Source organism: Podarcis tiliguerta (genome assembly GCF_965153285.1).
Source record: "Podarcis tiliguerta genome assembly, chromosome: 1".
Classification (NCBI taxonomy): domain Eukaryota; kingdom Metazoa; phylum Chordata; class Lepidosauria; order Squamata; family Lacertidae; genus Podarcis; species Podarcis tiliguerta.
Window position 1 is genome coordinate 8,180,411 of NC_139534.1, and position 25,775 is coordinate 8,206,185.

Sequence of the window (25,775 nt, forward strand, 5' to 3'; positions counted from 1 at the left end):
AAGGCACTTGGGAAGCTATTTTAAATCATTATGATAGAAGCTCAGCTAGAATGTATATCAACAGATTAGGAAATGTACTAAAAAAAATAAATTCAAGATGATGCCAGCGTGATTAATGAACAGAGGCAAGGAAGCTATAAAAAGCAGAAAGGCTGACTTCAGAAAATGGAAGCCTTCCCCAGTTGAGAATAGAGAGCAGCACAAACTCTGCCAAAACTCTGTATGTTGATGATAGGAGTACAAAAAAAAAATAAGGAATTTGGAGACACATATTGCTAAAAACAGAGGGACACGGGTGGTGCTGTGGGTTAAACCACAGAGCCTAGGACTTGCTGATTAGAAGGTTGGCGGTTCGAATCTCCGTGACGGGGTGAGCTCCCGTTGCTCCGTCCCTGCTCCTGCCAACCTAGCAGTTCGAAAGCACGTCAAAGTGCAAGTAGATAAATAGGTACTGCTCCGGCAGGAAGGTAAACGGCGTTTCCGTGCGCTGCTCTGGTTCGCCAGAACCTTTGTCATGCTGGCCGCATGACCCGGAAGCTGTACGCTGGCTCCCTCGGCCAATAAAGCAAGATGAGCACCGCAACCCCAGAGTCGGTCACGACTGGACCTAATGGTCAGGGGTCCCTTTACCTTTATTGCTAAAATCATTAAGACCAATAGAAAGAAATCTTTAGAATATATTGGGGGAAGGTGGACAGGATGGTGGTTTGATCGTTAGATGACAAAGGAGTGAAAAGAGTTCTAAAGGATGAGAGGGATATTTCAGAGTATCCAAATTAATTATTTGTGTCTGACTTCGTTAGGGAAGATGTAGAAAAGATACCATGCCAGTTGTCAGAAACAGTGGAGGGCGGGAAGAGTGCTAAGGTTCTGCTCATGGGTTTCCCCACAAACATCTGGCTGGCCATTGTGAAAATACGGGACTGCCTCTCCTGGTATGCCCCACAGAGGACCTTACGGTCTTCAAACAAAAGCATCTTGGAGGTCCCAAGCCACAGGGAGGTTAGGCTGGCCTCAACCAGAGCCAGGGCTTTTTCAGCTGTGGCTCCAATCTGGTGGAACGCTCTGTCACAAGAGACTAGGGGCCTGCGGGACTTGACATCTTTCTGCAGGGCCTGCAAGACAGAGCTGTTCCACCAGGTCTTTGGCCAGGGCACAGCCTGACTCCCTCATTTGTCAATCCTCAGAGAACTCTAGCCCAATGGTTGCCATTAATCTGATTTGAATTGATTTTATAATGAAATGATTTTAGTATATTGTATCATTTTACTGTTGTTAGCTGCTCTGAGCCTGGCTTCGGCTGGGGAGCGCGGGATATAAATAAAATTTTATTATTATTTATTATAATAGTATGCTGGACAAGATGGTGCACCAGGATTTTATCATCGTCTGAATTTAACAGGAGAATGAAGTCAAATAAAGTTGGCAAGAGTTGAAGTTTCTTGAAAATTAACAAGTCTCGAGGTCCAGTTTGCACAGAAGCAATAGTTCTTAAAGGGAAAAGTAAAAGAAACTGCTGATTGTCTAACAAAATATGCAACTTGTTGCAAAAGTCCGTCTCCGTACCAGGGAATTGGAAAGTAGACAACCTAAAGATGGGATTTAAGAGGGGATGCAAACAATCACTGTCCAGTTAGCTAAGCTTCAGTTCTGGATAAAGTGAGAGGAAGCATTAAAGTTAGAATTATTAAGCATATAGAAAACTAACAAAAGCTTAAGAATGAAAGATGCCTTGGAAAAGATGTTCTATACAGTGGTACCTCGGGTTACATATGCTTCAGGTTACATACGCTTCAGGTTAAAGACTCTGCTAACCCAGAAGTAGTGCTTCAGGTTAAGAACTTTGCTTCAGGATAAGAACAGAAATTGTGCTCTGGCGGTGCAGCGGCAGCAGGAGGCCCCATTAGCTAAAGTGGTGCTTCAGGTCAAGAACAGTTTCAGGTTAAGAATGGACCTACAGAACGAATTAAGTACTTAACCTGAGGTACCACTGTATAGCTTTCATAAACCATTTTTTCTTCCCCAACTGAGAGTCCTGAAAGAAGAGCTCATCATAAATTAAGGTTCCAAGTATGTGAACAATCATCTACTGCAGAACACAAATTAAGGAAAGTAAGCAACACCTAAACTTTGCACATGGATCACAAGTAATGCTAAACCATGGTATACCAATACAAGGATGAGCCACAGTGAGACTTGGGAACATGTGCTCATTCCTTCCCCCCGTTGCATGGTCACATGAAGAGAAGATTGGAAACTCCCACAGTTAACACTACAACCAAACCCTAAAATGTGGCAAATGTTATCTATGGTTACATAAGGACCACAGTCCAGTCAAAGGTGACTATGGGGTTGCAGAGCTCATCTCGCTTTCAGGCTGAGGGAGCCAGTGTTTGTCCACAAACAGCTTTCTGGGTCATGTGACCAGCAGGACTAACTGCTTCTGGTGCAATGGGACACCGTGATGAGTGCCAGAGCGCATGGAAACGCCATTTACCTTCCTGCCACTGAGACAGCTTAGGGAAGTATGGTTCTGCTAATCATAATCTGTGAGATCCACCACAATTTGTCCAGTTAACTGTGGTTAGCTCATGAGTTACATCCAACTTTACACTCCTGAGAATTCAACTTTTTCTGGTGTTCATGCAACGAATGTTCAGGACAACATCATCAGATTCTCTAAAATAACAGACATCCAGGAAGAAAAGGAACATAATCTGGCAACCAGTGTGGTCTTAGGAAGTGGAAAAGATCACTGTGTTAACCTGCTGGAACGTGGAGCCTTCCCGACACGCATTAGTCCTTTTGATGGGAGCTATTGGTTTAAAATCTCAATGTACATGTGTTTTAGAAAATTAAAATAGAAAATAGCAAAGGTTTCTTTCTTTTGGTCCACTTTGCTAATTAATATGTCAAAGCTCGTAAAGGAGGACTCATCAGCTTTTCTCCAGTACTGTATCATTTTAAAGAGCTGTGTCAGCAGAGAGCTCAGCAGACAGTCAATACATATTAAGAGAGTCGCAAGCATTAAATCAAAAGGAAAAAGGAAAAGAAAGAAAGAGGGAGCCATATGAAAAATGAAAATAAAGCAAATAGCTGTGAGGCTAATGGAATACCATTTGTGACTTTGCATAAACGAGGGGAAAGGGCAGCATTTGCCCAACATAAACAATAACCTGTACATAAATCCTTCTTACCAATTCCATTATAAGTACTATAACACACAACAGTTAGTTGCACATTTATAAGAGCTCAAATTAAGAGAGGCATCTCGTGAGTTTTTGCGGCAAATACACTAGAGCACTAAACGCAGCTTGCTGGAATATGGTATTTTGCAGCAATTGTGGCTCAGTAACCTTGACACCATCCCAACATTACACCACATACTCCAAAGGTCTTATTACTTTTCCACTTTGCCTCCCACAGCCTTAGAATCATAGAATCATAGAATCATAGAGTTGGAAGAGACCACAAGGGCCATCGAGTCCAACCCCCTGCCAAGCAGGAAACACCATCAGAGCACTCCTGACATATGGTTGTCAAGCCTCTGCTTAAAGACCTCCAAAGAAGGAGACTCCACCACACTCCTTGGCAGCAAATTCCACTGTCGAACAGCTCTTACTGTCAGTAAGTTTTTCCTAATGTTTAGGTGGAATCTTCTTTCTTGTAGTTTGGATCCATTGCTCCGTGTCCGCTTCTCTGGAGCAGCAGAAAACAACCTTTCTCCCTCCTCTATGTGACATCCTTTTATATATTTGAACATGGCTATCATATCACCTTAACCTCCTCTTCTCCTCTTCTTAACCGCCTTGAAAGTATTGTCTAGAAATGTTGCAGATTGGACAGGGGGGAAATATTCACCTCCAGGTCTCTTCTTCGGCTTGCTCCCCCCATTTAAGACTCACTGCTTCCAGTTCACTGTGAGTTCAATAGTAAACTGTCTAGCCGGATGAAAGCGTCTAGTAAATATTATTAGGAATTATTTGCACCAGGCGGCTGCTTTGGGGAAGATGAGAGTGCTGTGCCATTCCACTCTCCTCCACTCAACCTAGTCTTTCTGAGATCTTCATGAATGGTAAGAACTGGTGCCTAAGTTGACTTGTTTGCCTGTTCTTTCTCACCCCTTTTTCCTTTTGTGTTATCTTAGGCCTCCAGGCAAGAACTGTATTTGTGCTGTTTGTTGGTTAAAACTTAAATTAACATTTAATGTCGGGTCTTCCTGTTTATAACAACACAACAACAACGCCAACGCAAATTAAAATAACCTCAGGATGGAAGGGGGAAAGGGGGGGAGGAGTAGATCAGCACTCAAAGATTTGGCCATATAGGTATGACATATAGGTTGGTAAGCTAAAAAGCAGACAAATCACCTTGCCGACAAAGATATGTATAGTTAAAGCTATGGTTTCCCCTGTAGTGATGTACAGAAGTGAGAGATGGACCATAAAGAAGGCTGATCACCGAAGAATTGATGCTTTTGAATTATGGTGCTGGAGGAGACTCTTGAGAGTCCCATGGACTGCAAGAAGATCAAACCAATCCATTCTGAAGGAAATCAGCCCTGAGTGCTCACTGGAAGGACAGATCCTGAAGCTGAGGCTCCAATACTTTGGCTACCTCATGAGAAGAGAAGACTCCCTGGAAAAGACCCTGATGTTGGGAAAGATTGAGGGCACAAGGAGAAGGGGACGACAGAGGGCGAGATGGTTGGACAGTGTTCTCGAAGCTACAAACATGAGTCTGACCAAACTGCGGGAGGCAGTGGAAGACAGTTGACTATATGGAATTGGCAGAAATGACCGGCAGAATCAGAGACCAGGGAGAAGAGACAGTGAAGGAAGATTGGAGGAAATTTAAAGGTTATCTACAGAAACACTATAAGATAATGAATGTTTGATGACACCAGATTGAATGTAAAAGGTTATTAGTAAAAAAGTGTAAAGATTAAAAAGATCTAATATTTTAAGATATAAGGAAATGGAACTATATTAATATATTAAGACTATGATAAAATCTAAGTAAGACAGAGGGAAGGAATTTGCTGATAGAATATATGATCTGGAATACAGAGAGGGGAGGTCTGGGGATGTCGGAGAAACAAGCAAATGCAAAGAATATAAGGAGATAAAAATTGTTTTTACTTTTTTATTTCTCTTTTTTTGTATCTTTTTTGCTGTTCTGTGTTTGTATGTTGTTGTATTTTTCTATTTTTTGTTGTGATGTGTTTTGTTTTTTGTTGCTTTATACTTGTTGTAAGTATAAAGAACTTACTTGTTGTAAGTTCAAGGAAGGCTCAAGCAGTATGTGGACCGAGAACTCCCAGAAGTGCAAGCTGGATTTAGAAGAGGCAGAGGAACCAGAGACCAAATTGCAAACATGCGCTGGATTATGGAGAAAGCTAGAGAGTTCCAGAAAGACATCTACTTCTGCTTCATTGACTATGCAAAAGCCTTTGACTGTGTCGACCACAGCAAAATATGGCAAGTTCTTAAAGAAATGGGAGTGCCTGATCACCTTATCTGTCTCCTGAGAAATCTCTATGTGGGACAAGAAGCTACAGTTAGAACTGGATATGGAACAACTGATTGGTTCAAAATTGGGAAAGGAGTACGACAAGGCTGTATTTTGTCTCCCTGCTTATTTAACTTATATGCAGAATTCATCATGCGAAAGGCTGGGCTGGATGAATCCCTAGCTGGAATTAAGATTGCTGGAAGAAATATCAACAACCTCAGATATGCAGATGACACAACCTTGATGGCAGAAAGCGAGGAGGAATTAAAAAACCTTTTATTGAGGGTGAAAGAGGAGAGCGCAAAATATGGTCTGAAGCTCAACATCAAAAAAACGAAGATCATGGCCACTGGTCCCATCACCTCCTGGCAAATAGAAGGGGAGGAAATGGAGGCAGTGAGAGATTTTACTTTCTTGGGCTCCATGATCACTGCAGATGGTGACAGCAGCCATGAAATTAAGAGACGCCTGCTTCTTGGGAGGAAAGCAATGACAAACCTAGACAGCATTTTAAAAAGTAGAGACATCACCTTGCCAACAAAGGTCCGCATAGTAAAAGCTATGGTTTTCCCAGTAGTGATGTATGGAAGTGAGAGCTGGACCATCAAGAAGGCTGATCGCCGAAGAATTGATGCTTTTGAATTATGGTGCTGGAGGAGACTCTTGAGAGTCCCATGGACTGCAAGAAGATCAAACCGATCCATTCTGAAGGAAATCAGCCCTGAGTGCTCACTGGAAGGACAGATCCTGAAGCTGAGGCTCCAATACTTGGGCCACCTCATGAGAAGAGAAGACTCCCTGGAAAAGACCCTGATGTTGGGAAAGATGGAGGGCACAAGGAGAAGGGGACACAGAGGACGAGATGGTTGGACAGTGTTCTCGAAGCTACCAGCATGAGTTTGACCAACTGCGGGAGGCAGTGGAAGACAGGAGTGCCTGGCGTGCTCTGGTCCAGGGGGTCACGAAGAGTCGGACACGACTAAATGACTAAACAACAACAACAAAGCTAAAATCTGCAATCCACACTATGCAGCTAGTTCATGCATACTGAGCAAGGACCTGCCCAGTCTACACTGATGGGTTGTCAAGATGGTGTTTACTTTTCTAATGCTGAAAAAAATGACATGTTTGGCAACCAATAGGGCATGCCTATGTCACTGCCTGTAAATTTTTGTTCTGTTTCCAGGAACAAGGGAATGCAGACAGTGGTCTCTGTACAAAAGGAAAACAACAACCTGGCAGTACCACACTATGTATGTACCCACCTGCAACAGTGCATTGCCAGCAGCTGGAGCAGGAATGCATTCTCTGTCTCCCCCCCCCCCCAATAATCTCTGCTCTATGGAGTGCAATCTCAGTTACAGGGCAGAGGCTTTAAGCGAAGAGAGCACAGCTTTCTGTTGGCTATAGTTCCATTGGCTATAGCAGTTTCCCAAACTAGGTTCTCCAGCAACTCTCATTATCCCTAGCTAGCAGGACCAGTGGGTCAGTCCAAAAACAGCTAAAGACTCAAGTTTGGGAAACCCTGGGCTATTGTATCCGTTTGGGTAGTATGGGTAAGTAAAGTAGATTCTGTAATATATTGGGGGGGCACAATTTAAAAGTACTGTGGATTGCATTTAGCAACTAGTACATGTTTCAGTTGTAAATACTGCCACTGGGAGGTGTCTGGTAATCCATACGGTTCTTAAAAGGAATACCTTTGCTTTCCATTTCTATAAAAGTACGTCGTCCCCCCCCCCCCCAATGTGTGACCAGCAATTCTGGGTTATGTCAAGTTGTTATTTTTTTCTCATGTGTGTAAGGGCCAAATTTTTGTGGACAGCCTTGAGCATATATTGCCAGGAGAAACTGGTAGAGACAGTAAGAATTTTATCATAAAAAATGTGGATATGTTGGGAACCGAGGGCTGTCAACCCCATCAATAGTTTTAGTGAGATTATGCACAACAACAAGCATGAACAGCAGCACCCCAGAGCTGTGCATGTATGGATAAATAAATAAAGAGGAGATAGGAAGCCCATCATGAAACATTATAAAACCCACAGCTGGTCCAAGAAGACCAGCTGTAATCTGATGGCTGTTTTTCAGAAACTCAGGGTTGTTGTCTTTCTAATTTGCTCTTGACACTTATGGATAGGGGGAAAATCACCCACCCACACTTGGAGCTTGAAATGGTAGATTCTTGATTTTCTGAGCAACTCTTTGCCAACTTTTATGTCTGCAATGGGATTTGTTCCAATGTGGACTGACAGGAAGGGCTTGCATTTATCGTTGGCAAACTTAAGGCAGCTGCAGTATTTGCAAGCCTCCTTCTGAGTAATAACAGGGCACACCTTTCCAAATGATGAGTCACTTCTTGGAAACTTTCTTGTCTTCTCCTCAATGAAGAGAAAACAGAAATTTCAGGTGCAAGGAAAACAGAAGGTACCAGCTGAGAGAGATCCTCAGTTTCAAGTAAATAAGAAAACCTCTTTAGTATGCAGGTGAAGGAAAGGATTGGTGGAGATGGGGAAGGGTGGAAGACAAGAAACATTAAAGGGGTATTGGCTGAAGAAATATGAGCAGCCTAAACGTCAAAAAGGCTGAACAGAAATATCATGTATTTCCTAGAATTTTTCACTATTTGTATATACTTTAATTCGGGGGGGGGGGGAGGGAGAGAGAGAATCATTTTTAGGGCATATGAAGAAGAAGAAGAAGAAGAAGAAGAAGAAGAAGAAGAAGAAGAAGAAGAAGAAGAAGAGGAGGAGTTTGGATTTGATATCCCGCCTTTCACTCCCCTTCAGGAGTCTCAAAGCGGCTAACATTCTCCTTTCCCTTCCTCCCCCACAACAAACACTCTGTGAGGTGAGTGGGGCTGAGAGACTTCAAAGAAGTGTGACTGGCCCAAGGTCACCCAGCAGCTGCATGTGGAGGAGCGGAGACGCGAACCCGGTTCCCCAGATTACGAGTCTACCGCTCTTAACCACTACACCACACTGGCTAGTAATAACACTATAACACTATTAGTCAAAATGACTAAGTGCCCCATACCCTTTTCAAGCAGAACATAGCTTCTGAAGATAAGTAGAGGAGGTACCAAAATATTTCTCTCTGACATTCTGTTTGAGGAAGTAATTTTCTAAACTTGCATGGGAGAACTTAAAAATGATTCTTAGCTTGTGAGCTTCTTGCCTGATGCAATCAAGAGTAACTCTCACCGTGGGAATGCTTCCAGTATGAAGAAGGGATATATTTATTGTCCCTTCCAGACCCCATGTTGCAGGACCAATTTGAATCCAATAGATACTAAATACTTTGGAACAGAAAAGTAAGGGGAGTTGAGGAAAAAATATGGACTTTAATATTTTTCTCTGCATGATCCATGGATTTACATAAACAAGTGCATCCAGGCCAACTCAAATTATGAAGTAAGAAGTTTTCATTCAATTCACATTCCAAGATCTCCTGAAAGAACTAGCAGTTCCATTCAGTAAACAAGAAGACACACTTTAAAAAACCTCACACAACTCTACATTTCTATTTGGTGTGCTATCATAATCAAGACAGCACAAGTAGGGTGTCCCTGAGGCATTCCACAATATATGAAGGGAGGAGATCCAAAACTCAGAACTAACACAAAACCTTTCAAATACTTTCCCTGGGCCTGCATAGAGCAGCATTTAAAGCAAATTTAGTTTGTGTGAACTAGACAAGAGCTCTGTGCAGCATAGTCAAGTCAAACCAAGAATCTCTTACCTAGTTTATGTTCAGTCAACAAGCAGACATTGCTTTCATCTGGCACTGAAGAAAATGGAGGGAAAAGATAAACAGTTAACAGATATTGTCATGAATCAAACATTTATTTAAAATATACACAGTTTTCCACCAGCGCTTAATCCTTTCTTAGCAAAACTTGCTAAGGTCCTGTTTTTGGTGCCCAAAACACGTATAAAAATATTTCCTAGAAGCCAATGGAAGGTCTGTACCATTAATGTTACAGAAACGCCAAAGGAGTATACAAATTCATCATATGTTATAATCTACAAAAAGATACAGACAGGTCTTTTTCACAGATTGGGGAAGCATACAATGTTCAGTGTGCAAGAGTCTGCACTTGACTGATCCTGACACAAGTCCTTAGCCATACATATTTGATACGAATGATTGCTAAACTTCCCATTTTGAAGCCTACACACCATCCAGATGCTTGAAGCTCACAGCTGACTTGTATGTTGACGCAGACCCACCATTTTGCCCCACATTTAACTTTCCCAATAAGTCCACTGTCTCTGAGCAGAACATTTAAATCTAGAGAAGTGCTAATTGTTCATCGTTCTCTTACCCAAGCTTCCTAGCTTACATCACAACTAATTCATGTATGTTCTTTCAAAGGATTGCATGAATGAACTAGTAACCACTATTTACAACATTTTTATTTCTCAGGGAGGGAAACTATTGGATGCTAAGAGGCTCATTCCACACCCATTTGGGTTTAAGGTTATGATATTATTATTATATAATACAAATGGATACCCTGACAAATGGGCATGTTTCTCAAGTGGTTTGGCCTTACAAAGCAGATGATTGTTAATTGTTTATAAAACGTAGTTGGTTCAGGGAGGCCTGAGTGTCTCACTTCCTGCGCCAAAACTCAACAGCACATGCTCTTATTGGAAAGTATGGAAGTGATCGACCTTTTAAAGAAGAGTAACAGTACCGATTCGGCAGCATGAAAGCAGCTAATTCAGCCCAAGAGCTCTCATGAGGGAAAGGGTTGGTGGGGAAGATCCCGGTCTAGGACCAAGGGCCATGACTCAAGGATCAGCAATGAGGAGTTCAAGACTGCAGTGGAGAGGAGAGGTTTTTCAAAAAATTTGCACCCAACAAGTTTAAAGCCAAGGAAGAATGAATGCGACCCTTACTCATAATAAACCCTCTCTTTCTGCAGAAATATATAGAAGAAGAAGAAGAAGAAGAAGAAGAAGAAGAAGAAGAAGAAGAAGACTTTAGATTTGATATCCCGCTTTATCACTACCCAAAGGAGTCTCAAAGCGGCTAACATTCTCCTTTCCCTTCCTCCCCCACAACAAGCACTCTGTGAGGTGAGTGGGGCTGAGAGACTTCAGAGAAGCGTGACTAGCCCAAGGTCACCCAGCAGCTGCATGTGGAGGAGCGGAGATGTGAACCCGGTTCACCAGATTACGAGTCCACCGCTCTTAACCACTACACCACACTGGCTATAAACTGCTAACAGATGCTATGTCTAGGTGGACATGTCTCATCGCTTCTCTGGAAGTGCTGCCTTGCCTGGGCAGAGAGTGCTGGACCCAATTCCCAAGGGTGGGGCCAACCACCTGCAGGGGCGGGGCGAGCCGGGGCAGGATGCTCTGTGGGGCCTCCAAGGAGTCTGCCTGCCTCCTCCCACTCAGCCGCCCTACAGCTGGGGTGGGGGGAGGCAGCAAGCGGACCATTTGAGCAGCGCGGAGCCTGCGTGCATCCAAGCAACCACGTCTCTCCCAGGAGAGACGCGTGGCTCGGGCACACTGCCAGGCATTTTGTCACCCCCCTCAGTGGTAGCACCCGGGGTGGCCCGCCCCCACTGTACCCCGCTTCCTCTGCCCCTGCCAACTCCCCCTCTGAATCTTGGTGGGTCCCTCCAGGCTGAAGCCCAGTGCTCTCCCTAGACTCCAACCGTGCTCTCTCCCCCACAGGAGGGGAGAGAAGAAAGTAGGATTCCTGCCTCAATACTAGAGCCAGATATGTTCAAAGGGAAGGAAGGGCTGAGAGAAACTAAGCTTAGATGAGCTATAATATAAACAGATTTAGACAAGCTACGGCACAATGAAAAATAACTAGCACCCCCCCTCAAAACCTCCTTGAAAAAGTCACAAGTATTCTATCTGTAGAAAGCTGAACCGAAACCATCTAAAAAGCAGATTAATCAGTCAAGGTCCTGTTTCCAAATACAAACACTTCTTGCATGCTTTTAAGGATCTAAATAAATTACTTTCCCTGATCTGAACATATTTGCAGGCAGGGGGAAAATCAGATGCTAGCTCTCCAGATGGATATTATCCTTACACAGCCCTTTCAGCGTAATAAAGATATAGCACCATCAATTAATTTTAAGTCAATGATTGTGCCAATAACATGACTCCAGCAGCTCTTATTTATCCACCGCAGCCTTTCCTCATTTAGGGATGGCTGCATATTACTCACAGAAAACATGTCAAATTCTGGCTCGAAACCATCCTTTTACATAATTTTTTTAAAGCTGTTTTGTTTTTGAGTGGGAACTCTTTTTAGCGTAAGTGGACATTCTTCATCTCTAATGTAATGGACTGACTTTACAGTTATACATTAAAAGTAAGTATTTATAAAGCTAGGATAACTTCCAAGCTACACTGCAATCATCTTTAAACACTTAAGAAATAGATTTCGATGTTAAATGTGGGAAACAACGAGGAACGGAAGTTTATTTAGAATATTCTCAAAAAATCAAGCTAGCCGCTGTAAAAAGAAAGGAACAATGCGTTATACTCTGTGTGTGCGCGCCAGTTAGTAAGACTCTCTAAGATACTTCTAAGATACTTCTATGCAGCTGACAGTATATTCAAAAACATACTACAGTGGTGCCCCGCAAGACGAATGCCTCGCAAGACGGAAAACCCGCTAGACGAAAGGGTTTTCCGTTTTGGAGGTGCTTCGCAGGACGAATTTCCCTATGGGCTTGCTTCGCAAGACGAAAATGTCTTGCGATTCCTGGGGGTTTTTTCCGCTCCCCACCCCCTTTTTCTAAGGCACTAAGCTGCTAATAGCCTTTTAGCAGCTAATCCGCTAATCCCTTAAGCCTTTAATAGCCGCTAATAGCCGCTAAACCGCTAATAGCGCTAATCTGCTAATGGGCTTGCTTCGCAAGACGAAAAAACCGCTAGACGAAGAGACTCATGGAACGGATACTTTTCGTCTTGCGAGGCACCACTGTATTACTTGGTTAATGAAAACACTTATCAGTGCTAGGGCACAGCCTGGTTCTATACATTTATAGGCCTGAATCAGATGTCATGCTAAATTATGAACTAGAACAAGAACATCATATGCTTATCTTTCACCTCTCATCCTCTTTCAAGTATGGAATGAGACTGAAAGCTTCTGTCCCCTGCTTAAAACTAGAGTCAGGGCCGTCTTTAGCATACGCACCACTGGGCTGAAAAGATCCGCCCAGCACCCCCAAATTTAGTTTAGCCCCCAAATTAACTTCTATTATGCTTATGGCAGGGGACGCGGGTGGTGCTGTGGGTTAAACCACAGAGCCTAGAACTTGCAGATCAGAAGGTCGGCGGTACGAATCCCCGCGATGGGGTGAGCTCCCGTTGCTTGATCCCTGCTCCTGCCAACCTAGCAGTTCGAAAGCATGAAGTGCAAGTAGATAAATAGGTACCGCTCCGGCGAGAAGGTAAACAGCGTTTCCGTGCGCTGCTCTGGTTCGCCAGAAGCAGCTTAGTCATGCTGGCCACATGACCCGGAAGCTGTACGCCAGCTGCCTCGGCCAATAAAGCGGGATGAGCACCGCAACCCCAGAGTCGGCCACAACTGGACCTAATGGTCAGGGGTCCCTTTACCTTTATGCCTTATCTTTCGTTTATGAAAGAAGGGAGGAAAAAGAAACGAAAGTGTCCTGCTGTGGGCAGGCTCCAGGAGGCGTCGGCGAGGCTCCGGCACCCAGGACCAGCCAGCAGGCAGCAGCAGCAGTGTGGCTAGGGCTCCCCTCTGAGCCTCCCCGTCCATGCCAAGCTGCAGGCAGGTCCGGCATGTTGGCATGTCGATCCGAGCCGGCAGGCAGGCGCCTGAGAAGGGGTACACAGAGCTCAAGGGGGTGGCCAGGCTCCAGGAGGGGCGCTATGTTTGGTAGGCCGGGGGGAGGCTGGCGAACCAGATCTGGGCACCCCGCTTGGCCAGCGAGCAGGTCGGCCGGGGGCAAGGCGCCAAGTTGGGAGCAGGTCCGCTGAGAGCAGCAGGGCAGAGGTTGGGCAGAAAGGGGGTGATCCTGCAGAGCCCAAGTCACCCAGCAGCCTCCTGCCGGCCAGTTGCCAGCAGGCATCTCCAAAGCCAGCAGCTCCTGCTTAATGCTTTCAGTTTGTTTGCCTCCAGCTCACGCAGAATCCAGTTAAAAAGGAAAAACGGGAGGGGAGTAAGGACACCAGGGGTGGGTGGGGAGAAGGGCAATTTTTATTTTTTGTGCGAATGACAAGCGCCACCACTGGCACGGCGTGTCTTTGGTAAACAAGCGCACCAAGTTGAAAGTCCTTTTGCTTTTCTAGCTTGATCAAAACTATTTATTATTTCATAACAGGTAGATCGTATAGTTAAAGCTATGGCTTTCCCAGTAGTGGTGTATGGAAGTGAGATCTGGACCATAAAGAAGGCTGATTGCCGAAGAATTGATGCTTTTGAATTATGGTGCTGGAGGAGACTCTTGAGAGTCCCATGGACTGCAAGGAGATCAAACCTATCCATTCTGAAGGAAATCAGCCCCGAGTGCTCACTGGAAGGACAGATCGTGAAGCTGAGGCTCCAATACTTTGGCCACCTCATGAGAAGAGAAGACTCCCTGGAAAAAACCCTGATGTTGAGAAAGATGGAGGGCACAAGGAGAAGGGGATGACAGAGGACGAGATGGCTGGATAGTGTTCTTGAAGCTACCAGCATGAGTTTGACCAAACTGCGGGAGGCAGTGGAAGACAGGAGTGCCTGGCCTGCTCTGGTCCATGGGGTCACAAAGAGTCAGACATGACTAAACAGCTAAACAACAACAACAGGTAGATAGTTAAGAGCTTAGGCGGCTGCAGCAATGGGCACCTGGCTCCCCCCAGAATTTGGGGCCTGGGTAAAGATGGCCCTGACTAGAGTCATGGGGGAAAAGAAAGTACACCCTCTCTGAATTCTGTGGTTTTATATCTCAGGACATAATAACCATACCCTGTTCCCTAGCAGGTCTTAACATGAGGTAAATACAAACTCAGATGAACAACAACACATGACATATTACCCCGTGTCCTGATTTATTTTAAAAAATAAATATATTAAAAGCCAAAATGTGTGAAAAACCAAGCACATAACTTGTAGAACAACCTTTAGCAGCAATAACTTGGAAGTGATAGTTTTCTGTAGGACTTTTTCCATCTCTTACATCGTTGTGGAAGAATTTTGGCCCGCTTTTCTTTACAACGTTGTTTCAGTTCATTGAGGTTTGCCAGCATTTGTTTATGAACACTAAACTATGGTTTGGTGCTATATGGATGAGCCTGAGTGTGCCTAGGCAAAACACTGGCCAAAAGCACGCCCTGGTCCCAGAAAGGTGGGAGAAGTTCTGCGAAGCTCAGTTTCATTTATACTCAAACTCTGCTATCCATTTCTTTTGCTCAATTCCAGCTTAGTTTCATGGCAGTGCAGTCCACAGGGATGCCTTTTCAAGAATGCACTTGGGCTGTACAAACTATTGTTATCTTTGCGATGATGCAAATTTTTCCTTTCCATAGCGTTTTCACCTCTCCTAAGTAATTCATTGTTAATTAAGCCCACCCTAGCTTATTTTACACTTCTTCTTTTTTTGCTGCACCTACTTTCCCCACGCACTAAATGAAGCTGAATAATCCCCTTGCGATGAAATACTGTAAAACATTAATAAACTAAATCCTAATTGAACTTTGTGGCATGCCGTTATCAATTCTGCTCAGCTTCCGTGGCATAACCACCACCACCTTGTTATCAAAACTTCTCGTGGAACAGAGTTTATGAAGGAATATAATCTCTCTTCTTGGCCTGAATCTTCAGCATCGCCGAGCCATTCATGGGTATTACAGAAAAGGGACTGGCTGGCAGCACCTCTAGAGAATTTCAGACAGGAAATCCCAGGGATTGCCCCCCAAGACCTTATTTGCGGGTGGCGCTGTGGGTAAAAGCCTCAGCGCCTAGGGCTTGCCGATCACATGGTCGGCGATTCGAATTCCCGTGGCGGGGTGAGCTCCCATCTTTCGGTCCCAGCTCCTGCCCACCTAGCAGTTCGAAAGCACCCCTAAGTGCAAGTAGATAAATAGGTACCGCTCTGGCGGGAAGGTAAACGGCGTTTCCGTGCGCTGCACTGGTGCTGGTGCTGGCTTGCCAGAGCAGCTTCGTCACGGTGGCCACGTGACCCGGAAGTGTCTCCGGACAGCGCTGGCCCCCGGCCTCTTAAGTGAGATGGGCGCACAACCCTAGAGTCTGTCAAGACTGGGCCGTACGGGCAGGGGTACCTTTACCTTTACCTTCCCATTTCACGAGAGAATGTTTTCTCTAAAAGTAGTACATGGATGATTCATCACTCTTGCCCTTGCAGATATGAAAAAGCTTCAATCAGTTGCATGAGATCTCGCAAAAACATCCAAAAATCATATTCTTGCAAAAATGATCATACTGAGTCATTTTTATGGTGTGTTTTTTTAAAAATAATCATTAAATAAAATAAAAACCCATGTAGACCTTGGTTGGCTCCCCAATTAAAAGAAAGCACTATGTGGGTGAAAATCCTATTAGTCACTTACCAGTAGCAGCCAAATGTACAACAGCATTTTTCTGCTCATATGGCTCGCTAAAGTACATTAATCATGGACAACTTTGAGAAATGTTTTTGAGAAATGTAGCGTTAGTTTTTTGTACAGTATGGCTCCCAATTCCTCTAACGAGCTGAAGAAAACTTCGCTTGGAAAGTAAAGATTAGGACAAAACAGGAGCTGAAAACCACATGTGCATGATGAAAAATTCACCCTTTAATGTAAGATTCAAATTACGTCAGAAAATCATACTTATAGTACACTCCCACAAACTCCCTATATATACACAACTGTCCTTTTTCTACATTAACACTGCCAGACATTTTGTCCTGAGCAGCTGTTCAGCAACACTGGTATATGTTAATATTACTCAATTCCTTATTTAACTTATACCAAGGAGAGCTAACAGGGCTTTTATGTTTTTAACGCATTTTCCGCGGCTGTAGTTCTTTCAGATCACTTGTGCAAGGCCGAAGGAGGCATTGTGTAAATAGGTTTGTGGAAAACAGCTAAGTGATGCTGATATAAATAATAAAATGCTAAGCTTTTTAAAAATGGTATTCGTCTTCTGTTACAAGTTAGGAGGGAAAAAAATCGTTTTGTCATGCAGCTGGCGAAGAACACTGCTGTACACGTGACCAGTTAATGCATTTTAGTGCATAATGTGGCAATTATTGTCTATACAACTATCCTATTGTGCATGAATAGGAAGTGGCATCATCCTTACAATAAATTGTACGGTAATTAGCCATTTCCCCTCATTTCCTTTCTGAACTCCGATAACACCGAGATATATCATCTGTCTTGCTTATTTGCAAAAGTAAGAACAAACCATCTGTACTGCCACTGTTCTAAATTAGATGGACTGTAATTTTCAGGTCTGTAAAGCAAAGGCTAGGAGGTCAAACCTTGGAATTGTTTGCTGAGGGTCATATTGTATTTAATTTAGGTGCCCTAAGACATTCCGTACATAAAGAAAAACGTGGCAGCTAAACTATTGCCCAGTTTAGAAGCAGAGAAAATACAGTCAACATAATCCAGTTATATAGAGTTTGTTTTAATATATATATATATTAAAAAACATGCAACCAGTCACAGAGGGATAGATGCTGATTTAGCCACCTGCCACTCTTTCATCCTTTCTGCAGCCCCTCTCAGGTCACTGGCTTCTGAACCCCGGCCACATTTGCATATTCCAAATAGAGATCATATTATTCTTTACATAATTACTTATACCAAGGAACAGCAGATGCAACCCGTAATTGACAAAGAGCAACCTTCCCCTCAGTTCCAACTCATTCATTTCTATTTAACTCCTTTTAGCAGCCTGGCTAGCTCAGTCATTAGAGCAAACTCTCACCACCAACACCCTCCCCTCGTTCATTCCCCCAATATTTCTACCAGACATGCTTGGTGCGATGGGTTTCTGCCTGAGGTTAGATCCCCACGCTGAGATAGAACCGAAGCAACACAGAATCATAGAACTGCAGGGATCCAGTGAACCATGTAGTCCAACCCCGAAGGCTTTGGAGAGAAGACATAAAGTTCACTGCATGTTACAATTTGAGAGAAAATGTAATGAAAATGCTGTACCGACCACGGACAAATTGGCCAAGATGTATATGAATAGCTCAGACGTATGTTGGAGATGTAAAAATGGGGTAGGTACCTTCATGCACATGTGGTGGGACTGTGTGAAAATAAGAGAAGTTTGGGATACAATATATAATGAACTCAAAAATATCTTCAAACTTTCCTTAAAAACAAACAAACTGAAGCCTTTCTGTTAGGCATTATGTCAATGGAAATAATAATAATAATAATAATAATAATAATAATAATAATAATAATAATAATAAACCTGGAACCCTCTTTAAGTATGCAACCACAGCGGCTAGGATTTTAATAGCTAAAAATTGGAAAGGTGATTTGTTCCTCACAAAAAACCGACTGGCAAGCGAAAATGATAAAATACCTAGAGCTTGCGAAAATGACTGGGAGAATAAGAGGAAAATCAAAGCAGAAAGTTATTAAAGATTAGACAATATTCAAAGAATATCCTTATAAGTATTGTGATAATGCAATGCTCCTGACAGACTTAGATTGAATCTTGAAGTGTAAGGAAACCTTAATAACAAAAAATTCTTTTGATAAGCAGCACAAAAGAATGATGATAATGAAGTGTGTATAGAATAATAGGGTGTAAAAAATACAATGAGGTGAGTCGGAAGTTAAAGTGTGTGTAATGTCAAAAGGTATGTTGTTAGTGTTTATGGTTTGTTTATGTTGTTTGTGTTTGTCTATGTATAATGTAAACTGTTTTTTGTAATAAAGAATATTTTGATGATGATGATGATGATGATGATAATAATAATAATAATAATAATAATAATAATAATAATAATAATTTTTTAAAGCAAATGCAGGAATCTGGCCCATGGCCGTCTCTGAGTGGGCTCAAACCACCAACCTTCTGGTTAACAGCCAGATGCACTGACGCATCAGGCCACCTCGTATTCAGGCAGATTTGAATACTGTGAGGTTGAGTGACCAAGGAAGCTGTGGAAAGACCAGGAGTTGCTGTCCTTGCCTGTTCCCATAATTTCAGTGACCCAGTACAGTGGTGCATATGTATAACGAACGGCAGTGAGATGGGAAGGAACACTATTGGGGAGAGTACACTGGAGACGATTGGACAACCCCCTGGGTCCCCTCTGCAATGGTGCTAGTACTGCCACACAGTTGTTGTTTAGTCGTTTAGTCATGTCCAACTCTTCGTGACCCCATGGACCAGAGCATACCAGGCACTCCTGTCTTCCACTGCCTCCTGCAGTTTGTTTAAACTCACGTTGGTACCTTCGAGAACACTGTCCAACCATCTTGTCCTCTGTCATCCCCCTCTCCTTGTGCCCTCAATCTTTCCCAACATCAGGGTGCCCCCAAGAAGCAGGCGTCTTTTAATTTCGTGACTGCAGCCACCATCTGCAGTGATCATGGAGCCCAAGAAAGTAAAATCTCTCACGGCCTCCATTTCTTCCCCTTCTATTTGCCAGGAGGTGATGGGCCCAGTGGCCATGATCTTATGTTTTTTGATGTTGAGCTTCAGGCCATATTTTGCGCTCTCCTCTTTCACCCTCATTAAAAGGTTCTTTAATTCCTCCTCACTTTCTGCCATCAAGGTTGTGTCATCTGCATATCTGAGGTACTGCCACACACCCCAATGCAAATACAAAATATTTAGCAAAGGTACAGAAAGCAGTCTCCATGTCACCAATTCTCCACCCCCCTCCACACACACACACACACACAAAGTTTGGAAGTCGGTTGGTATAACTGGCTAGGAAATACAACCGCATGGTTTTATTTGTTTTTTCAGGAGCCAAATCACTGAAGAACTGAAGCCAGAAATCAGTGGGGAGGTGAAAGGACTATATAGGTGGCCCTATATGTAGGAGGCATATGCCCCAAGTCACACGCCATGTTCCACGTACGTGTGTGTGTGTGTGTGTGTGTGTGTGTTTGGATGGAGAGAACAACACGAAACATGACTCTAAACTCCAAGGATGGAGCATGTACCGTATTTTTTGCTCTATAAGACTCACTTTTTCCCACCTAAAAAGTAAGCGGAAATGTGTGTGCATCTTATGGAGCGAATGCAGGCTGCATAGCTATCCCAGAAGCCAGAACCCCAAGAGGGATTGCTGCTTTCACTGCGGAGTGATCCCTCTTGCTGTTTTGGCTTCTGAGATTCAGAATATTTTTTTCTTGTTTTCTCCTCCAAAAACTAGGTGCGTCTTGTGGTCTGGTGCATCTTATAGAGCGAAAAATACGGTACATTTTGTTTTTAACAAAAAACAAAAACAAACCCAGTTTGGTCAGAGAAAAAGGCAATATATCCATGATAACAGGGACAAGAAGACCATTCATTGAGAACAACTAGGCAGCATTGCATTTCTCTGCAAAACTAATTCCCTCTTTCCCCTACTCTATGGATGAAAGCAACAGTAGCATGAAAACGCCCAGTATTTTCTCTCTCTTCAAAATGCGCCGTAGTGCTAGAGCACCCACCTTCTGCGAAAACAATTTTTTAATTAAACATTGTTTAATTGGATGTATCAAAAATTAATTGGAAACCGATTCTGTAGTAACCAACAAAGGGTTTTTGCAGATGGAGAGGAGGAAGAGGTGAAGAGAAGAGAACAACAGGTTTACCCACGGTCTGACTCAAAAGATGTGCCAAATGTAAAAACAGAAAGCCAGCATGTACACGAATAGCAGTCTGGCTCCGCAAATATAGTTTCAGTTATGGAGTAGGGGAGGCGTTTAGATGCTTATACTCATGATTAACTCTTCTGAACAAGTGAAATATGGAAGCAAAATGAACCGGTAGCTATTTACCAACTTTGCTCCCATTCTGGCACAGCTGAATACAGCGCTGAGAGCTTTCTGACAACTAATGAGAGATGCGTGGTTAATCACAAAAGACATTACAACTGCCAAAGGTACAATGATAATAAGCAAGCTAACAATAACAGGAAAACAATGGCTACCAGGGATGTATAAGTAACAGAATCTGAGCAGCAAATACTTGGCACTGTTTCATTTCAAGCCTTGCTTTTTTGCTGAAAAACTCTCGCTAACTACTTGAAGTCAGAGAAACCATATTGGAAGGTCTGCTGCCGGCCATCAGATCGTCTCACGAAACCATCTACCCTGCAAGAGCAGCTCAAATTCTGCAACATGTGCAGCAACACACTCAAAGCTACGTGTGCAAGCGGCCTCCAACTCAAGAGATAGAGCTTCAGTGCTGGGCAGCTACTGTTGCGGAAGAACGTATGATTCTACACATACATAAAAAGGTGTTTCTGTTTGTTGCAAAGTTCAGTGGCCACTTATGGAAAGAATCTTAGTACGGCAGTAGCCAAGAGACCACTGCATAAGCAGTACAGTGGTACCCCGCAAGACGAATGCCTCGGAAGATGAAAAACTCACAAGACGAAAGGGTTTTTCGTTTTCTGAGGTGCTTCGCAAGACAGATTTTCCTAAGGGCTTGCTTCGCTAGACGAAACGGGCCTGCCTCTCGTGTCATGGCGACGGTCACTGCACGCACGCACGCTTCCCCGCTCCTCCGGCTCCCTCCCACCTTCCGGCTGATGGTTAGTGCCTCGCGCCGCTGCCCACCCCCCGCTGCGCGCTCCCCTCAGAGAGCCGTTGCCACCAGCGCCTCTATCTCCCTGGAGTCGTGCTCCTCAGCCCCGCCGCCCTCCAGCAGCCGCGTTGCACGGTGGCCACAACGCGCGGGTGAGTCTGAGGTACCGGCTGAGGCAGCTGTCCTGCTTCTCCCCGCCCCTCCCCGCCGTGGTGCTTCGCAAGACGAAAAAGCTCGCTCAACGGAAAAGTTCGCGGAACGAATTAATTTCGTTGTGCGAGGCACCACTGTACAGTGGTACCTCCGATTGCGGACAGGATCCGTTCCGGAGCTCCGGTCGGATCCTGAGGTTTTCGCAACTGGAGGTGCCTGTTCTGCGCATGTGCGCGGCGTGGTAGAGTGCTTCTGCGCATGCACGTGGCATGGTAGAGTGCTTCTGCACATGTGCACAGCGTGGTAGAGCGCTTCTGCGCATGGTGAAACACGGAAAAATAATTCCGGGTTTGCCACGTGCATATCCCAAAGGATGCATAGCCAGAGGTGCGCATAAGTAGAGATACCACTGTACTTTCATTCTGATGCCTTATTCATCTTCCTAGGTGTTCAGGGAAGTTTTTGAAGGTAACAACTTCGTTTCCCACCTCTTGCACATTTCTCCAAATTAATTTGGCATCGCAGCCTGCAACCCTCACTTCTCCAGTTCCACAATCCTCAGCTGTCTAAAAGTCTCCTGCTCCCTCAAATTACTACCCTTTCCCCCCCTTGCAAAGCATCGCCACCCAGAACAGCTACACTCCATATGATACCATTGGACTTGTTCTTGGCAGTGATGTGGTAGGTAAAAGGTAAAGGGACGCAGGTGGTGCTGTGGGTTAAACCACAGAGCCTAGGACTTGCCGATCAGAAGGTCAGCAGTTCGAATCCCCGCAACAGGGTGAGCTCCCGTTGCTCAGTCCCAGCTGTTGCCAACCTAGCAGTTTGAAAGCACATCAAAGTGCAAGTAGATAAATAGGTACCGCTCTGGCGGGAAAGTAAACGGCGTTTCCGTGCGCTGCTCTGGTTTGCCAGAAGTGGGTTAGTCATGCTGGCCACATGATCCGGAAGCTGTACGCCGGCTCCCTTGGCCAATAAAGCGAGATGAGCACCGCAACCCTAGAGTTGGTCACGACTGGACCTAATGGTCAGGGGTCCCTTTACCTTTACCTTTAAAAGGTAAAGGATCCCTGGACAGTTAAGTCCAGTCAAAGATGACTCTGGGGTTGGGGTAGTCATCTCGCTCTACAGACCGAGGGAGCCTGCATTTGTGCACAGACAGTTTTCCAGGTCATGTGGCCAGCAGGACTAAACCGCTTCTGGTGCAACAGGACACCATGACAGAAGCCAGAGCACACAGCAACGCCGTTTACCTCCCTGCCACAGCGGTACCTATTTATCTACTTGCACTGGTGTGCTTTCAAACTGCTCGGTTGGCAGGAGCTGGGACAGAGCAATGGGAACTCACCCTGTCACAGGGATTCGAACCGCCAACCTTCTGATCAGCAAGCCCAAGAGGCTCAGTGGTTTAGACCACAGCGCCACTCGCGTCCCTGATGTTTTAGTACAGTGGACGCTCGGGACGCGAACGCGATCCGTGCGGGAGGCACATTTGCAACCAGCAGCGCCACCTCTGCGCATGCACGGGTTGCTATTTGGCACTTCTGCGCATGCACAAAGTGCGATCTAGTGCTTCTGTGTATGTGTGAGTGCCGAAACAGAGAAGTAACCCGCCAGAGCCACGAGGAGTACAATTAAGGTACTACCTGGAGGTGTTGCCTTAAATAAAGCTCTGTATAATGATCACTTTAAACTTTAAAGAAAGGCTTTATTTTGAAGTACTGGGGGAGCTGTTATCAGTTCCCCAAAGCCAGATACAGTGGTGCCCTGCAAGACGAATGCCTCGGAAGATGAAAAACTCGCAAGACGAAAGAGTTTTTTCGTTTTCTGAGTTGCGTCGCAAGACGAATTTCCCTATGGGCTTGCTTCGCAAGACGAAACGTCTTGTGCCTTTTTTTAAAAAAACGCCAATGCATTCCTATGGGAAACCGTCAATACGCAGCGGTGCTTCGCAAGATGAAAAAACTCGTAGAACGAAAAAACTCGCAGAACGAATTAATTTCGTCTTGCGAGGCACCACTGTACACACGTTTCCTCAATTCCAGGTATAATCATTTGTGAATTTCTTCATCAAAACCTGGGGAAAGGTTCAGACATAAATTTCCAGCTCCCTAAATTGTAGTTTCAGATCTGATCCTGGTCTGAGACTCTGAGTAGTAAACTGAAAGTAGTAACCCACAGCTCTTCATAGCAGGGAAGTCTAGTTTAGGCTCACCAGGGTCAGCATATCAATGAAGGGAAGAGGGAAAGGGAGAGCTCACAGGACCAACACTTACCCCCTAAAATATAGTTTAGCAGGCCAGGGATTCATGTCAAAGCTGGGCTTTAGTATAATTCTCTCTCTTGAGAGGAGCAACGTCATATAAGGTTCAAGTGAGATCTGAGATCTTTTTTATGTACGTCACAACAGCAGCAAGAATACTCATCGCAAAGTATTGGAAGACACAAGGTCTACCCACCCGGGAAGAATGGCAGATGAAGCTGATGGACTACATGGAAATGGCGGAAATGACTGGCAGAATCCGAGACCAGGGAGAAGAGTCGGTGGAAGAAGATTGGAGAAAATTTAAAGTGTATTTACAGAAATATTGCAAAATTAATGAATGTTAGAAGAATACTGGAATGAAGTTATATGGTTTTAGCAGAAATGTTATAAAGAATTAAGCAAAAACTGATTGTCAATGGGCTAAAGTGGAAAATTTAAAGTTAGATTGTGTTAAGATAAATTATAGAACAAAAATTGGAAAAGAGGGGAAAGATTTGCTGAATTAGCTAATTTGAACTAGAATACAAAAAAGGGAGGTGTGAGGAAGTCGAGGAAATAGGTGAATGAAAGATAAAGATATGGAATTTGGATGTGTTTTTAAATGTTTTTGTTTTTTCTTGTTGTTTTGATGTACTGTTTTTTCTTTCTATTTTTGATGTATTGTTTGTTAAAAAAAATAATTGTGTTTTTTTTTCTCCCTTTCCCTCTTCCCTTCATTGATACTTTCTTTCTGTAACTATAAAACTTCTAATAAATATTATTTTTAAAAAAGAGAGAGAACGTGTTTGAACCTACCTTTTCCTCATGCAAAACAAGAAAATCTTGATTCTGATTCTCTAGAAATTTATCCTGCTAAGAGGGAAATGGTAAAAGCATTCCAGACCAGCAAGCACAGCCTGCTTCTGACTCAGGCACTGCCATTACCATTTTGATAGTGATTCAAATAACTTTCTCTTTGATTTCCGGAATTACTGTAATTTTAGAACTACACTTATAATTACAATAAGCTGTTTTGAAGAGGAAAATGATTAGAGGTTGCTTCGTGTGGGGGGGATTTATTGTTTCATGTAATATTTCATATTTTATTATGTCTACGAAGAATTGGTGCTTTTGAATTATGGTGCTGGAGGAGACTCTTGAGAGTCCCATGGACTGCAAGAAGATCAAACCTATCCATTCTTAAGGAAATCAGCCCTGAGTGCTCACTGGAAGGACAGATCCTGAAGCTGAGGCTCCAATACTTTGGCCACCTCATGAGAAGAGAAGACTCCCTGGAAAAGACCCTGATGTTGGGAAAGATGGAGGGCACAAGGAGAAGGGGACGACAGAGGACGAGATGGTTGGACAGTGTTCTCGAAGCTACGAACATGAGTCTGACCAAACTGCGGGAGGCAGTGGAAGACAGGAGTGCCTGGCGTGCTCTGGTCCATGGGGTCACGAAGAGTCGGACACGACTAAACGACTAAACAACAACAACAACTCTGTGAGGGGACTTTTATGTATGACAGGCGATGACAAAGCGTGTTCTCCTTCATGGAGAGCACGTGTTGTGGTGGGGTCTAGCAGGACACCCCCTCTTGGTTGCTGGGCGGGGCCGTTTGGATGGCCATGACTGTGATTGGGCTATAATGGTTGTCGGGGAGATTTTGATGTTACCATTTAGTGGGTTGGCCCGAAGGTTATATATTTTTTGCACGCAGCATGGTGCAGTCTCTTTTGCTGCGTGCAATGGATGGCCCACCTACCTTCCCTAATTTAGGGCTGTTGCATTTGACCTTGCTATGCCTGTCATGGGGTCGTCGGCCATTGGGGCAGGAGCCTGGTAGGAATTTTGTCCATTTGGCAGGTTGGCTGGTGCCATTTGGTTTTTGCCTACTGCGTAGCAAATCATCACAACTTGTAAGGCTGTGGGGTTAGGCATTGGTTGAAATTTGGTTGGTGGAGGGGTAAGGGTTGGCTGTGCTTGCCCCTCCAATGCTGCTGCTGCTGCAAGGGAATTCCGTTAAAGGAATCCAGGGGCTCGCCATGCTTTTGTCCAAATCCCTGACAAGGGGCTTGAGCTGCGCAAGCCCCTGGGAGGATGCGGGGAGTGGAGCCCCATTCTCTCCCCAAAACGTTT

General features: G+C 44.2%; 1 protein-coding gene and 1 long non-coding RNA gene across 3 annotated transcripts in view; one reads left to right on the forward strand and one right to left on the reverse strand.

Moving 5' to 3' along the window:
* LOC310659675 overlaps nt 1-24,132 on the forward strand; it is a 233,052-nt gene extending 208,920 nt beyond the window's left edge. The window contains exon 2 of the long non-coding RNA XR_014502927.1: nt 24,097-24,132. This is a non-coding gene — a long non-coding RNA (uncharacterized lncRNA). The remainder of the gene's footprint in view (nt 1-24,096) is intronic.
* The window catches only part of PARD3B (par-3 family cell polarity regulator beta), a 588,896-nt gene that overhangs the window by 296,698 nt on the left and 266,423 nt on the right, over nt 1-25,775 (reverse strand). The window contains exon 16 of one of the 2 annotated variants that reach the window (XM_083400642.1): nt 9,256-9,300. The exons of the other annotated variant lie outside the window; for it this stretch is intronic. Within the exon in view, the coding sequence (XP_083256768.1) occupies nt 9,256-9,300 (45 nt within the window). The remainder of the gene's footprint in view (nt 1-9,255; nt 9,301-25,775) is intronic. 2 annotated transcript variants of the gene reach the window in all.